Below are 15,959 nucleotides of genomic sequence, written 5' to 3' on the forward strand. Positions count from 1 at the left end.
GCAGGCCCGAGCCTCGGGTTTCCGTCCTGCAGTGGGGACAGCGGCGGAGGCCATGGCCCGTCACTCCAGAATGTTCCGAGAGCCGTGAATGAAGCTTATTTCCCGTGTGCCACGCGCCCTGCCCAGTGCTCTCCCCGGACCCTCTCGCGGGCCCTAAGCCGTCTCGGGGCTGCAGGCCGACTGCTGCTCTCGTTTTGCGAGCTCGGGAGGTGGAGGAGCTCGCTTGGGAAGCCAGCGCCTGGCCGGCCCGGGCTCTGGACCCCGTGCCCTCCTCGGCCGCGCCCTGGACGGCTGCCCCTGCGAACGAGACTCGGGGGAAAGGCTTCTGCCGCGTGGCCTTGCAAGTGTAAAGACGTTAGCCGGGAAAGCCCCGGGGCCTGGCCCGTCTTGGTGGGGGCCGGGGCCTCGTGCCGGGAGCCTCCGAGGGGCGGCCTCCAGGCAGCCGGTGTTCTTGGTGACGGCGCCGGGGCCAGGGCAGGCATGCTCCATCTCCGGCCCAGCGGGGCGGGCACGAGGGACCCGAGGTGGCACGGCCGTCCCCGGCAGCGGCCGCCGCGGCGAAGGGTGGGGAGCGACGGGGAACACCCGTGACCCAGGGAGGCAGCACAGCCTTCTCTCCCCGGGACTGCGGCGCGCGCCTTGAGAAAGTGAAGATGGCGGGGGAACGCCAGATCCCCAAGGTAGGCCCGGCTTGTGCTCAGGGCGCACAGCTGCTTCCTCACTCACGCGGGAGAGGCCCCGGCTCACACGTGCTTGCCGTGGCTTCCGCAAGGTAGCCAGGGTGCGGCTTACTGTCACCATGGCTGTTGACTCAGCCTCTTTCACGGGTCAGGGGCTGCGGCCCTGCGTCTGGCCCATGCCCAGTCTGTAGAGAGCCCAGGACGCGCTCCCTGACTGACCCTGGGAGCGAAAGGACCCGCCGACTCTCCCACTGATTCCAGAGGAGGCCCATGGGGAGGCAGAGACGTCCCCAGTGTCCTCCTGCTTCCTCCTCACGGAGGCTGCACCTGACGTGCTCGGAAGACTGCATCCTGAATCGTGGGCAGTCTGCCCCCTGGGAAAAGCCCCGGCCACCCAGGCTCTTAATCTGTACTAACTGACACTCCTCGATTTTTCTCTTTCTTATTCTGAAAATCTTTTAGGCTCACGGTTCAGTGTCCCGTGCATTTACCAGGGGACTGGCTGAGTAGACTACATGGATCTGTGCAGTGGAAGGTCAGGCAGCCACGGAAATGGAAATGGAGCCATTTGGAAAGCTGGCTGAAAGGCTGGATGCAAAAACCTACGCACACCCCAGCACAGATGCCACCTGTGCATGTTCGTAGGAGACAGGTGTGTACATCAAAACGCGGACAGCAGTTATCACTGAGGATTGAGAATGTGGATGGTTTTTCTTTTCTTTAGATTTCTCTGGACGCTTTCAACTTCATTTAAGTGAGGATTAGTACTTTTTACAATCAGGAAAATCTTTCCATTTTGATAACAATTAAAAACAAGAGAAAATCTCAGTCTGAAATAGTCTTCCTGACACTTTCTGCATCGCCGTGGGGTCCCCAGTGTCTCTTCGTCCTCTGGCTGGAGGGCTGCGAATGGTCTCTGGCACCGTCGGGCCTGTCTGCTGGTGCTGTCATGGCCACCTCCATGTGGCAGGGCACTGGCCATCCACGCGGTCAAGAATCTAGGTTAGACGCTTCCGTTTTCACACCGGATGTCAATGCTAATGCCTGCTCCGTTGACTTTGAAAATGCCCGGCTCTTCCTTTAACCTGCAACCCCAACAGCCCTCCTCCAAGCGCAGAGTGGAGTCGAACTTTCACTGTCCAGCTTCTACCAAGCCCGGGTGAGACGATTCACATGTGACCGCCTCCCGTGGCTTTGCGAGGCTTGTTCCCTGCACCGCGTCAAGGCACCTGTGAACCTGAGCTATGTTTCGCTTCCTCACGATGACAATAAGACAGCCGTCACAATTGCTTGTGATACTGCTCACCACACGGACTGGGCCAGCTGCTTCTGGATGGTCGACCCCTCGAAGTCACTCCATGGAGGAAGAGTCAGCCCTGTGTCACGTGTGAGACACTCAAGGTCAGTCAAGTTTACACAGCTGGGAAATGGCAGAGACGAGATTCCCACCCAGGTTCGAATCAACGACAGGTGAGCTGGTGGCTCGTGCCACTGGGCTCTCCCGCCTGTGCTGCCTTCCTGAGCCAGCTGCTGTCCTGCCCCCACTTTCGTTGTGGATCCTCTAAGAAACCATCTTGGGCTTTGGAGAGTCACTGTCTAAACAATGGTGAAGACACACGTACACAGTATCCCCTTGTGGGGCACCAGTATAAAGATTCTTTCACAATTAGGCCTCATTGGAATTGTTTTCTGAGAGGGAGGGGCATACTTTTCCTTTAAGGATATCAGGAGCATGTACTCACTGTGTTTCCCTTTTTGCCTTGACCTTCAGGAAGCTCAGAGCTCAAAGCTCACAGCCAGAGAGCCCTCAACTCTAATAATTGCATAGAACTCTGGTCTGCAACTGATGCTAAACCTTTTCCCTTGATGCTGATCTTCCTTTTAGTTCGCAGTTTTCCTAATTCGGATTTCTGTGTGTCTAGATTTCCAGGCCTGGCATCCCTGTTCACCCAGGTGGCCTTGAATCCATCCTGGAATGCAGCATGGTGCAGAGTGTCTGTGGGTCCACTTGGACATCCGGCTAAGAGCTGGCTTTGTCGAACTCGTTACTGCCAGAGTGCTGGCAAGCACATCGGGTGGGAACCTCCACACCCCCCCGTGGATGTGGCAAGGAAGGGCGCGGTGGCTCCCGGGAGAAAAGGCCCTCTGGTCTGGCGGGAGCGGGCCTTTCCACCTGCCCCAGCACTTCCACGAGCATTCAGCAAACAACGGCCACGTTTCGTGGCTGGAATCCAAGGGGCAAACGTGTCAGCTCCACGGCATCGGAAAGCCACGGGCCCAGAGGGGTCGGCAGGGCACACGCGTCACGTTCACGGATGGTCCAAGGGAAGGGTGGTGTCTGCCCCTTGAGGGAGGCATGTGGCGCCCTGGGACGCCGCCAGGCCAGTGTCTGCCGGCGAGTGCAGACCGGGCGCGAAGTCCCCGGGCCCTGCGGGGCCGGACCCCCGGGGGCACCCACCTGCAGCACCGACACTGCCGCCGCGGAGATGGCGCTGAGAGGCGGGCCCGGGCCAGGCGACTCTCGGTCCCTCTCCTCCGATTGAGAGCTGCTGCTGTCCGTTACCCCGCTACTGCAGGCCTGGCTTAAGGCTGTCGGGCCAGGCGGGCCAGGTCGCGAGCTTGGCTGGCCGCCCACCAGTGCGCGCGCAAGGGGCTGCTCTCATCCCAGAAGGCGGCCTTGTTCCCACAGTCACCCTAGCGCTGTTCCAAATGGCCAAGTACTTCGTCCGACGCAAAAAGGCCCTTGCTCCTGGTAACGCCGCCCTCCCATCTCCCGCCGCTGCTCATGGCTGAAGGCTCCAGACGCCTTCTCTGAGTCCCCTGTCCCGGCCCCCAGGCCTGTCGGGGGCCCCTCCTCTGAGGCCTCACAACAGCCTGGGCGCAGCCTGGCTTCCGGTGGGGCACTGATCACCGTGTCCTCTTTGGAGGTCTGATCGCCGGCTGCCTGAGCCTCCCGGTCTGGCCTCGTGGCTTCACATCTCTAGGGATCAGGACGTGGCAGCGCTCAGCACACGTCTGGTGGGCAGGCTGAAGAAAGGGGCTGCCTGGCGGGCCCCTGAGATCCGGGGCCTCGCACCTTTCGGAGGAGATCGGGGGCCGGGGTTGCAGAGCCAAAGCCTGCCCGCCCGCCTGCCGCGTTCTCCTCCTCAGGCCGACCTGGGGAACAGATGCTGAACAAACGCACACGCTACCTGGAGGCAAAGGAGAGGGTCTTCAACCTGCGGCCTCGGTGGGGCCTCCAGGAAGAAGGCACCTTTCTCTTGAGGCCACACTTTGCTTTTACTCCCCGTGTTTCTAAGACCTAGGGGAAGCGTCGTCTTACAACTGGCTTCACTCACGTCCTGAGAATATTCCGGGCACGTCCACAGAGTCCACAGACACCTCTTTAGCTCTGCCTGTAGTCAGTCCTCTCGAGTAGCAGCCAGAGATCAGTCTCCACAGACTGCATTTGCAGAAATAAATATCACCCAGTCACAGGCCTTCAGCACTTGGACACAAACATTCGCAAGTCTGCCGAGATGCCAGTCTGGGCCGGGACGGACATGGCACCTGGCCACAGTGCAGCTTCTTTCATTTCAGTGAACTGAAAGACCCATGAAGTCAACTTTTTCTCACTGGGTATAATAGGGGTACATGTAGAAAGTTTTGAAAATCCAGAGAATGAAAAAGAACATAAAACTCACCTATAAAATCCTACCATCGGGAGATACCTTTTAACATTTTTTGTAAGGCACATTTATATATACACACAAATACATTTTTTTTTGAGTCAGGGTCTCACTCTGTCGCCCTGACCGGAGTGCAGTGGCACGCTCCCAGCCACCGCAGCCTCGACCTGCTGTGCGCCGGCGATCCTTCTGCCTCAGCCTTCCAAGTACTTCCAAGCTACTTCCAAGTAGCTGAACTACGGGTGCGTGCTACCATGCCTGGCTAATTTTTTTTTTAATTTATTGCAGAGATGAGGTCTCTCCAAATTGCCTGGGTGGGTCTCATATCCACGAGCTCAGGCAATCCACTGGCCTCGGCCTCCCAAAGTGCTAGGATTACAGGCTGAGCCACCGAGCCCAGCCCACACAAATACTTTTATATGCTGGGTGAATATATACGTGAATGTAAAAGATTCATGCTTTTAATCTCAAAATAATAAACCACGTGCAGTTTCACAAGTTGCTTTTTTCATGTATCAGTAACAGTGTCGGGAATGGTTTCGCTTGCCATCACGTGCTCTGCCAATGCCCGAATGTTCCCCGGGCACCTGCCGAGGTTCCACTGGATGTCTCACCCACGTGGGGAGTGGTCTGAGGACATCCCAGGCCCTTCTCGGAGGTGCACGGTGGCCCGCAGTCACCTGTCCTGATGGAGCCCCAGCCTGAGATGGCCTGCCTGCTACACCCACCCGAGAGGGGCCGGCCTGTCACTCGGCTGGGAGCGGCAGAAAGCAGGCGCAGAGGAGAGGCCTGCCAGCTCCTCTCAGCTCCGGTGGGAGCGGCAGGAACTCTTTAACCCGTGAAGCCTTGGACTCGGGTTGCTCACAGATCCAAGCCTTCTTTAGGTGACGCTTTGTGTAACTCTCACGGGGACACGTCTGTCTCCTTGGCCTTCCTCTGGTTTTGCCCGGTGCCCTGAGCTGGCCACTTGGAGCCACCGAGGCACCGCCACACTTCCAGAACCCCACGCGCTGACACAGCTGCACGCACAGCATCCGGCCCAGTGTCCCTCCCGTGGGACATCTGCCCTGCCCGGTGCTGGCATGCCGGGGTCGCGCGGATGTGATCTTCGTGTGATTCTTTGCTTCTGCTGGACGCAGGCGCTGGCAAGCGGGGATTGGGTCGGTGCCGGGCGCGTGGGAGGCGCCGTCAGGACAGGAATGATTTTCCACGGAATCTGACTTGTTGCTCTCAGGGGAAGAAGAATGCAGCAGCAAACACGAGTTTTGAACCCCAAACCGGGATGTGAATCCTCACACAGGGTCTGACCACAGAACATACGCTTCGCTCTTCTGGCCAGGGGCACGTGTCACCCCACGTACACGCCACGGTCACTGTGGAAGGGAGCGACGGGCTGTCTCCATCCTACAGGCAAGGACACGGAAGGTCACGGGCATTCTTCCCGAAGATGGAACCAAGAAGTGCCGGGCTGGGATTCAATACCCGCCCGATCCTGACAGCCACAGCCTGGAACGTGACGCTGGACCGTCCGTCCTTGAGTAGGGACGATGGGCACACACCGAAAGACGGCAGAGCCACTCACTTGTGAGAAAAACATGGACGTCACTTTCTAATTTCACAAACGATGGGAGAGATCAAGGTGCCGGCGACATCCATCAAGATGATGATCCGGATGGAAGGAAAACGAGAGAGGCTGTCCGTCTGGGAACAGCCCCATGCCTCGAGAGCTGCAGCCTGGTCATTTCTCAGTGACTTCCACCGACGGAGGAGCCGTGGATGACCCGGACCCCCGGTGCCGACTTATCTGCCCTGGTGCTGGCCCTTGCCTTCTGTGGGGTCATCTGCTGCTCTGAGGAGCGCGCCCTCCTGCGGCCACCCTGCCAGTGACCTCAGGCAGCAGGACAGGCGTGGAAGCAGGACAGGGCGGCGCACGGAAGACAAGACAGGGCGGTGCGGGGGCTCAGCCCTGGGTCTGCGCGTTCTCCCAGTTCTGGCTTTGCCTTTTGTTTTCACAGGGCCACCATCAAATGGGCTGAAGGCTGCTTTCAGGGGGAGACAATGAGAGGCAGAATGAAGGGAGTCACTACCCCACATTCACTCTCGGTTGAGCTGTCACAGGGGCGTGGACATCACCCACAGTGCTTCTGCGTCTCCAAGTCCCCACCTGGCAGGACCACCTCTGCGACATGAGCTTCTCTCTCCAGGAGCCTCTAACTATGCCACGGAAGAACCCCGGAGTTTAAGAACCGGCTCAGGAGTTTAAGTTTCATTACATCGATGAGGAAACCAAGAAGCAAACTCGTAGCAGAGCCCGGGTCGGAAGTGGCCGGGGCCTTGGTGCTCTCGACGGCACCGTCCACCCAGGCTTTCCCGTCCGGGCCTTGGCCACTCACGGGGTTCCCACTGCTGGCCGAGTAGGGAACGCAACCGCGGAGTCGGTGGGCCACACCTCCTGCCATTTGTCATTTCCGTCTCTCCAGTTTGAATCCTCTCCAGGCCCTCAGCCAGCCAAGCAGGCCCAGGGAGAGGGAGCCCAGCCCTCCATGCCTGCCCAGGCCCACCCCATGCCGCGTCCGGGCGTTCCCCACGCATTCGGAGCCTGGCTCAGCCGCGCCACAGGCCGCAGCTGAGGATCGTGGGGTTTGGGAGTTGCAGGTGAGCGAGGCAAGCGTGATGGGAAACACCGAAGCCTGCAGTCCTACTCCCTAGAGAGAAGCGAGCTGAACGCTAGGGTCTAGCAGCAGAGTCATGGTTTTTAATGGCTATAGATTAAAAAAAAATAGAAAACTGTTCAGCTTCCAAAACTCTTGATGCGGCTCCTCCTAGATTTCTGAAACCAATCTGATGCTCTCCCGGAGAAGGCATCGGATCTTTCTGATGTCAACTCTATGACTGAGGAGCCCAGAATGACGGAGAGAGAGTGAGGCCCAGAAGACAGTCGCTTCCAAACGACTGGCCATGTCGGTGTCTCTCCTATGGTGGCCTCTGTCCTCTTTCTGGCCCACTGCAGCCTTGGAGTCTGAGGGCCACAGAAGTGGCCGCCCCCTTCCACAGCTCCCTCTGTGCAGAATTCCCTCCAGAATTCAGGGCAGGGGGGAGGAAACCCAATCTGTTTCTGACCCACAGCCCTCGACTCTCTCCCAGCGATCCCTGTCTGTCTCACCTCTGCCGCTTTCTCCAGCCCTCACTGCCCTCAGGGAGACTGAGGGAAACCCTCTGACCCTCTGCACTACCGTGAGGGAGCTGCAGACCCCAGAGCAGAGCAGGCCGTGCTCGCCCTGGGCGCATGCGGGCGTGCTCCAGACAGCCCTGATTCCATGTTGCTCTCGCCTTTTAATGTTCATCCGGCTGTCATCTAAAATCGGACATATCTCAAGCTGAATCTGTCACAGCTTCTAGGCCGTGGGAACAGGCTTGGGGATCAGCACAGGGGACATCTCCCAAAATGAGCCCCATGAGATGCTCTCCAGAGAAAAGCCTCCCTGGCCTGGTGAACTGGGAGGCCCTGTGCCCACCTCCCCTCCCCACACCTGAGCCCAGTCAAGGGCCTGCAGCGTCCCACGGCATGGAAACTCTGCGAAAGTCACATCGCAGCTCCTGTAGGGTGACTCCTTTGCCAGACCATGTCTTCTGTGTGAAGACGCTCTTAATGTCAAATCGAACTGCCCAGGAACATCGTTGAACTGTCTTGATGATAGCAGATGCAAACATGTGATATGTGATGACAGTTCACAAAAAAAAAAACGCGAGCCGTAAAAGGTCAAAGAAGCAATAGCTTGGCAAAAAAGGGTATTGTACTAATTCATATAATCTAAAAGGTTAAATGTGTATTTGGCGTATTTGAGATATATTATTTACTTTTTTTTTTTTTGGTTGGGGGACTGGTTCACATCAAAAGAATTTTAAGGCTTCAAGACTGGACTGAATATTGAACTGCCCTACATAAAGTTACAAAAATCCATGCTTAAAGAAGCTTTTTCTTAAGTGCAAGCAAAGCCGTTGCATCTCAAAATTGCTCAAAGTCCCAGACCAAGGCTGATGGCCTCTGATACTATTTTTGAAGTTTGACAAACTGTATTCACCTAGAGAGGATTAAAATGGCGGACCTGCATAGGATGAAAATCATTTGAGCCGATATGAGAATTGTAAGCTAGTAAATGTCTCCATTAAATCAAATATCCAGATGAAAAGACAGCAGTTGAAGCACTTCACCTTCCAAGTGTTCATCATGAAACTGAACAATTAACTATTTCCCCCTTGCAATTCACCTCAATATGCTGGTGTCACATACCTGTAGCTAACAAACTCAAAGGGGCCGGTAGTCCACAGGTATCATTTTTAGTTTGAATGCAGAGAAATGCGTGTTGATGTTCTTATGATGGCAAGTTATGTGGGGGGACCCCCAAAACCCCAGAACTTATTTATTAAAAATTGTCTATTCTTACATGTTTAAGCTTCAGTCACCTTCAGAGGACTCTCTGTTTGAGAGGCAGCGCACCTATCAAGATGCTTTTTCCACTGCTCAAAACGGTCGTTGGCCTTGTCGGCTTGGATGCCTTTTAGTGCTTCTGCTGTTTTTTGTTTCGCCTCTTCCACGCCAGCAAAACGTTGACCTCTGAGGACTTTTCTCCGTCCGGGGAAACAAAAAACAAGCCACGCGGGGTGAGATGGGGTGAAGAGGGAGGGTGGGGCACGGAGGGCGTGCCGTTTGGGGTCCGAAACTGCTGAACACTCAGCGCAGTGTGGGCAGGTGTGTTGTCATGGTGGAAGAACCAGTCACCTGTTGGCCACCACTTCTGCAAATTGTGACACACCCTTCTCACAACTTCCAGATAAAATCTCTGTTGACCACTTGATCTGGAGGAACAAATTCCAAGTACTACAAGGGACCCACTTTCCAAGAGATCATTCCAGTTGTTTTGGGGCCCCCCCGTATGTTCAGTTAAAAGCAATTTCATTGAAAGAAATGCGGCAATACTTAGGAAGAGGCTGGAATTCACTCCGAAAAGCATCAGAATATCAACGCCAGTGTTCAACACAAACAGTGTAACAAGGCAGCAAGGTCTGTGGAGTGGATGTTTTCTTCCTACTGTTTCTATTTTCATTTTCATTTATTGCTTCCCCTTTTCCGATTCTTTCACAATGCAGCAGGAAAACTCTGGATGACTGATACACATCTGACAAACTTATCAAGTCTTTTAGCAGAAAATGGATCAGGCTGTCCCCTGATGCCAGTAGGGGAGGAGGAGGAGGTGGTGCCAGGAAGGAGCTGACACCGACCCCCTGGGCCTAAGAGGCTCGTGACATGTGTACTTCACTTCACTCCTGCTGAAAACATGCGAGTTGGAAATCCTTGTCTCTATGTTACAGAGAAGGAAATCGGCACTTAGAAGAGCCTCAGATCAGGGCAGCAGGAGGTAGCCGGGTTGGGGGTGAGCTCTTGTCTGCCCATTCTTTCTACGGCACCAACTCCCGTAGAGAAAGGTGTTTTACGCTAACCAAAGTCTATGTGGACAGGATGAAATTAGACTGTTTACAGAAACAGTTGGATTTCACGAGAACGGCAAGTTACGTTTAACCAGAAACCTACCACTGCACAGCCGTGCAGACCCTAATGAAACGGCTTTAACCAGCACCGGAGGGCTCAGCCGTGCAGCCTGGCTCTCACCACCTTCACACGGTTCTTCTCGTGCCCCCGAGCAGTCTTCCCGTCTTCCGTCTTCAAGCGCCAAACACCACGCAGAATGACATACGTGCTCTGGGCATGAGCCTGACTCACAGACCTCAGGATGGTGTAGACCTTGGACTATGCTTGGCCTTGACCCAGGGGTGTTTGTCAGAGCTGGAAAAGAGTGCTTCGAGCAGTCCTCTATCCGTGACACAGAACCAGAATATATTATCTATGATATATACCTCTCCAGAATATATTACCTGTGATTTCTAATTCTTTCAATATGTATGTTTCAAACCCAGTGAGCCAAGTAGAACAGTCAGACTCAAATGGCGTTTTCAAATTCTTCTGATTATAAATTATTATTATTATTATTATTATTTTGAGTTGGAGTCTCACTCTGTCACTCAGACTGAGTGCAGTGGCCGCTCCTGGCCACCACAGCCTCGACCTGCTGGGCTCCGAGATCCTTCTGCCTCAGCCTTCCAAGTAGCTGGAACTACAGGCGCGCGCTACCACGCCTGGCTGATTTTTGATTTACTGTAGAGATGAGGTCTCGTCAAGTTGCCCAGGTGGGTCTTGAACCTGCAGGTTCAGGCAATCTACCTACCTCAGCCTCCCAAAGTGCTGGGATTACAGGCTGAGCCACCGAGCCCGGCCATAAGTTATTAATGTACTACATTAGAGATATCCTCAAGTGATTTGCACCACCTTGAGGGTATATCTATCTCAAAGGGACATTTGTTGTTTCCTTAAATGGCTTTCATTTTTCAAGTATGTAATACACAAGCTAGTTTTAGGTTGGGTGTATGGCTATGAGTGGCATAATACCAAAAGGACGTCATTAGAGGACTAACTTCTGAATGGGCCTATGGGCCGAACCTTGGGGTTCCCGATTATGACTTGTGGGTGTCTAACCTGATGACTATTCAGTACAGAAAAGTGCAAATACGGTATGCAGCAAACACACTTATTATGCTCCAGCACTTAGAAGTGGCTACCAGAGAAACTGACAGACGTAGTTGAAGAAACAAGGAGGCTGGAAGACCTTTACTATACTTTGGTGCCAGAGAAAGAAAGGAATTTCTCGAATCTGGAAAGTGAAGCTCAGAGCTGAATAATGACACTTGAGATACTAGGCAAGGGTAGAGTTCTAAGTCGAATGGAAGAGTGAAAACATGGAAAGATCTCAGAAAAGCCGAGTCTGCCAAAATGCCGTAAACCTGGTGTTATGAGTTAAGTGTGACCCCCTCAAAATTCTTATGTCGCAGCCCTCTCACCCAGCACCTCAGAATGTGACCGTGTCCACAGATAGTACCTTTAAAGCTGCGATCTAAGTTTTTAGACCTGACTGATATTGAGGACATGTGGACACAGACATCCAAGCACAGGGGAGAAGGCATGCCAGGCACAGCAAGAAGCGGCCACCTGCGGGCCAGGGAGAGAGGCCTCAGGAAGAACCAGACTCGCCAACACCTTGGTCTAGGACTTCCTCCAGAACTGTGAGAAATAAATTTCGGTGGTTTCAGCCACCCAGTCTGTGGTCTTTTGTTATGGCAGCCTGGCAAACACATATACGTGGTCTATCTTAATACTCGGTAAGCGAGTATTAAGTATGTTGATTACAAGTTGGGCTCTCAATACCATCCAGGCACACTTGGGGAAATACTCAGTCTTTTAAAAGTGGGTGGTACTCACCACATCGAAGGCAGTAAACACATGACAGTAGTGGTGATTGGACTTTAAGTCTTTTGTGATATACGCAAACGTCGAGAGGTCTTCTGGGTCTTGGGCAGCACAGGAAATATTACGAATTTCATGCTCGGCAATTATGTTCTGGAAGAGATGACATACGTGAGCATTGCTTTCCTTTGCAAACCAGCATACTTTAGAAGCGAGGTAAGTAACCAGGGAGGCATTGCTTTCCTTCTTTCTAGAGTGTTCCAGACCAGGAACGTTTAAAGCGATCCGCCGCATTATTCATGGGCAAATGTATTTTCAAGCAGTTAAAAACCTAAAACAGCCCCACCCTGGAGCAGCGGTCCTCGCTTGATGCTGCACACAAAAGCAGCCTGGGCAGAGACACTTGAGAAGAAGGCGTTGCTGAGCACTTAGGGCTCCCACTCGCCACCCCACGTGCAGATCTGCAGCACTGCCTCCCGCCACCTGCCTGGAGAGGATCACGTTTCTTCCTCCCCGTGGAAGGAGACGGACCCGCGAGGGAATCCGAACCTGCCGTGCCTGCCTGCGGTTCTTACAGCCGGCCTCCTTCCGCCCCACAGCGGGGGCAGGCACAGAAGGCTGCCGGCAGGCAGGCCGGGCGAAGGGCTTCCAGAGCGGGCTGAGGCGTCGTGCCTGGCCAGGGGAGTGCCACACTGCGGTGTCCAGGCCTCGGGTGCCTTCCTCGACCCAGGGCCCTGTGGCCCGAGCGGCACCCGCCCAAGCATACCCACGGTGGGTATTTTTGAGGAGGTGCTGTTGTCGTCATTAACTTATGGGTGGAGAAACGGGTGCAGAGTCCAAGGGTGGCGGATCCCGACTGAACGTGGATCGCCTGGCTCTGGGCTCAGGCTCTCTGAGATGCACGGAGGGCCCGGCCTGCTGCCACCTCTCTTCCTGCTGTGACACCAGGGCCTTGCTTCCTCCCAGCACCTGTGTCTCCCCCTCCCCCGCCCCCGGAGAGGTGTAAGGACTCTGAAGCACAAGACACCCTGGGCCTCTTGGTGGCACACTCTGCTAGGAGCTTCTTTTGACATGTAGATGTGCTCAAAAAGCAAAAAAAGGGCCGGGTTTGGTGGCTTAATCTGTAATCCCAGCACTTTGGGAGGCCGAGGCGAGTGGACTGCCTGAGCCCATGGGTTTGAGACCCACCTGGGCAACTGGATGAGACCTCGTCTCTACAATTAAAAAATAAAAATGAATAGCCAGGCGTGGTAGCGCGTGCCTGTAGTTCCGGCTACTCGGAAGGCTGAGGCGGAAGAATGGCCGGAGCCCAGCAGGTTGAGGCTGCGGGGGCCGGGAGCGGCCACTGCACTCCAGTCTGGGCGACGGAGTGAGACTCAAAAAATAAATAAAAAACATTCATGGAAGCATGCACTTATTTTTTATCTGATCATCCCTCACTCATGTCTTTTGTGACTGCCACAGATCGAAAACCCCAGTGCTTTGGTTTCCCCTAGTACTTTCTAATTGTGCCGCCTGAAACCACATGCCGGCCACACAGCGTTCCGGGCACACCCACCCGCGCCTGAGAGGCTCGTAGCGCGCTCCTCCCTGCCGGCACCCGGGGGCACCTCTGTCTGCGGCCGCCAAGCCCAGGGTTGGGAAGCAGTTCTGTAATCCGTGAACGGAAATTGCATGAAGACATTCATCGCCAGGGCCAGGTCCTAGCATTACACACGGAGCGCTGTGAAAAATGACTCCAGGTGCAACAGGTAGTATTTTATTTCAAGGCTCAGTTTCAAAGCAGAGGGTCCCGATCCCCCTCGGGCATTCAGGCCGCACTGCTTCACGCAGAAACCCGCCAGGAGCACATGAGCCTCAACAGGACGCTTACAGTGCGTGGGAGCAGGCAGGGACTGGGGCTGCCGCAGCCCCAAGGCGTGTGCCCGGGAAGCACGGCCACAGAGGACAGCAGGGCTCCAGCTGCGGAGAAGGTGGCCTTCCGTGTTCTTGCGACCCTTGGCCAGCATACGGCAGGCCTGCTGCCTGGGAAAGCGTCACGCTGAAAAGTGTGGTGTGCTGAATTCCCCGCCTGTCTCGACGCGTCTGTGGCGTGTGGCAGCGGTGCGGCCCCGGGCACCACTGCAAAGCGGGCAGCTGCCCCTCCTCGGGCTTTCCCGACCCTCCTCGGGATTTTAGGGAGCACCGCCTCCTCTGCTTCCCAGGAGCCAAGAGCTGTCTCTCAGTTGCACGCGGAGGCCTCCAAAATCAGCCTCCTCCCCGCTGGGGTCACATTCACTCCTCGTCCTCAAGGTCTGAGCCAGGAGGACAAGTTTAGTGGAAACAGGCTGTATCCAGGTGGGCACAACTGACGCGTGAGATCGTCCTGACTCGCGCTGTAGATTTCTTGAGCTCGTGCTGGTAGCCCGTGTGGCGCTCTGGGACAGACCACCGGGGCCAGGACGCCGGAAGGACTGAGCTCACTGCTGAGTGCTGCCTCACTCTGTGCCGTCTGCCTCTGCCGGATGTGAAGCCAGTCTCTAGGCTGGGCCGTAGATCCGAGGTCAGGCAGCCTGCAGTGGAGACCGGCTGGCTTCCTGCGTGGGGACAAAGTCGGGGAGCAACACCTTCCTGCCACCTCCTGTCACACACGGACTAGTGGCTCCTCCATCAAGTAAACTGTGAGGTAACTGGGAGCTACAGTTTCAAACGGGACTCCCGCTTGTGGACTGGCCTCCATTTCCAAGCGCGTGCTAAGGGCCAGAGCTTAAAAAAAGCCCCAGAGAAGAACTTTTTAAAAATGGAGTCAGGGTCTCGCCCTGAAGCCCAGGCTGGAGCACAGAGGTGCCATCATAGCTCACTGCAGCCTCTATCTCCTGGGCTCAAGCAATCCTCGCACCTCAGCCTCCAAAGCCCTGGGATGACAGGCACATGCTACCACACCCGGCACCTGCTGCTTCTTGGGGATAGGAAGCTGGATCGCTTAGTGCCCTTCCAGAGAGAGAAGTTCTTTTGCCGCTCTGTTGTCTTTCTCTATGATGAGAAGCCGCTGAGAGGTGTCTGGCTGGTGGGTACTGCCCAGAATTGTTGGTCCAGCCGGTGACGGCGGTGGTTCTGCAGGCCGCATGAGAATGACAGGTGCAGCCTGGAAACGCACCCCTCCACTTCTTGTGTTCTGAGCTCCGTGGCGGGCAGGCGCTACTCCTGCCACGACGCCCCCTCGGGCAGGCTTTCCCTGGGCAAGGAGCTGACGGCATCCCCTCCGGGAGACCCAGCAAAGCCGAGGGCCGACCGGAAAGTGGGGGCGTGGGACTGGCACAGAGGAGGCAGACGCAGTCTCAAACTGCCTTACCCGGACAAAAATGGAAATAAAAACCCCAATTCAAAATACCAACAGAAGCAAAAGGCAAACCCCAGCGCCGTGTTGTTCTTAACTTGGCCAGATGGGCAGGGGGCTGGCCCAGGAAGGCAAAATACAGCCCCCGATCCTCCGCCCAGCACAGGGTGCGCGAACGGCATCCCCTCTGGAAGACCCTGCTGCCCTGAAGAGGAGTCTGTGCTGAGGCAGCTGCGGCCTCCGGGCTGGAGTCCCTGCCAGGGCTGCCTCTGGGCTACAGACCTGTGGAGAGTGGGTGTGGGCCGAGACATTTCAGATCCATCGCAAGCTCCAAGTACGCTGCTTCCTGCTTCCTCCTTCCGAAATCAGGCCGAGGGGCTCCCTCATCTCCTGAGTTGCTGGGCGGTGCCTTTGCGAGTTTACAGTAGCCAGGCCCCTAGCCCGCCCCCACGACCTCTGCCAGAGCCACTGCCATACTAGAATCAGAGGATAGAGACCTTCGTTGAGGGGTCATCTTTCACAGGGTCCAGTGGGGGCTCAGAGGATGGGAAGAGCCACTAACACAACGTAATTATCACTGAGCTCCAAACTAATTGGTAGGAGGTGGCTGTGGGGTGGCAGAAAGAGCACGGGGTTGGGGAGGGCGAAAATCCGGCTTCCATCCTTCTTCATGATTCCGGCCAAGGATGGGGACTCCAGGCCCCCGCCGCCTGCAGACTGGACGCCCCTCGACCGACACACGGGGAAAGCGCACCGCAGACACCAGAGCGGGATGGGAGCCTCTGGCAGCCTCACTGCAAGTATGGTGGCCACAGCACCCGGAATGGAATCTTCAGAAACGCTCAGGCACAGAGTAGTCCCTTGCTTCCCACCAGTGGTCCTCCAGGACACCACGGCCCGGCTGGGGCTCCCGCTGAACCCACCTGCTCCCTTCCTGCTAT

The 15,959-nt window shown here is 55.7% G+C and overlaps 1 protein-coding gene across 1 annotated transcript in view; it reads right to left on the reverse strand.

The window, feature by feature from the left end:
* Positions 1-11,688: 11,688 nt before the first annotated feature.
* Positions 11,689-15,959, reverse strand: part of LOC103258307 (ankyrin repeat and sterile alpha motif domain-containing protein 1B) — a 552,345-nt gene continuing 548,074 nt past the window's right edge. The window contains exon 14 of the mRNA XM_008055979.2: positions 11,689-11,855. Coding sequence (XP_008054170.2) covers positions 11,697-11,855 — 159 coding nt within the window. The 3' untranslated portion in view covers positions 11,689-11,696. The remainder of the gene's footprint in view (positions 11,856-15,959) is intronic.

This window comes from Carlito syrichta, unplaced genomic scaffold, assembly GCF_000164805.1.
Source record: "Carlito syrichta isolate Samal-C Ts95f unplaced genomic scaffold, Tarsius_syrichta-2.0.1 Scaffold302059, whole genome shotgun sequence".
Classification (NCBI taxonomy): Eukaryota; Metazoa; Chordata; class Mammalia; order Primates; family Tarsiidae; genus Carlito; species Carlito syrichta.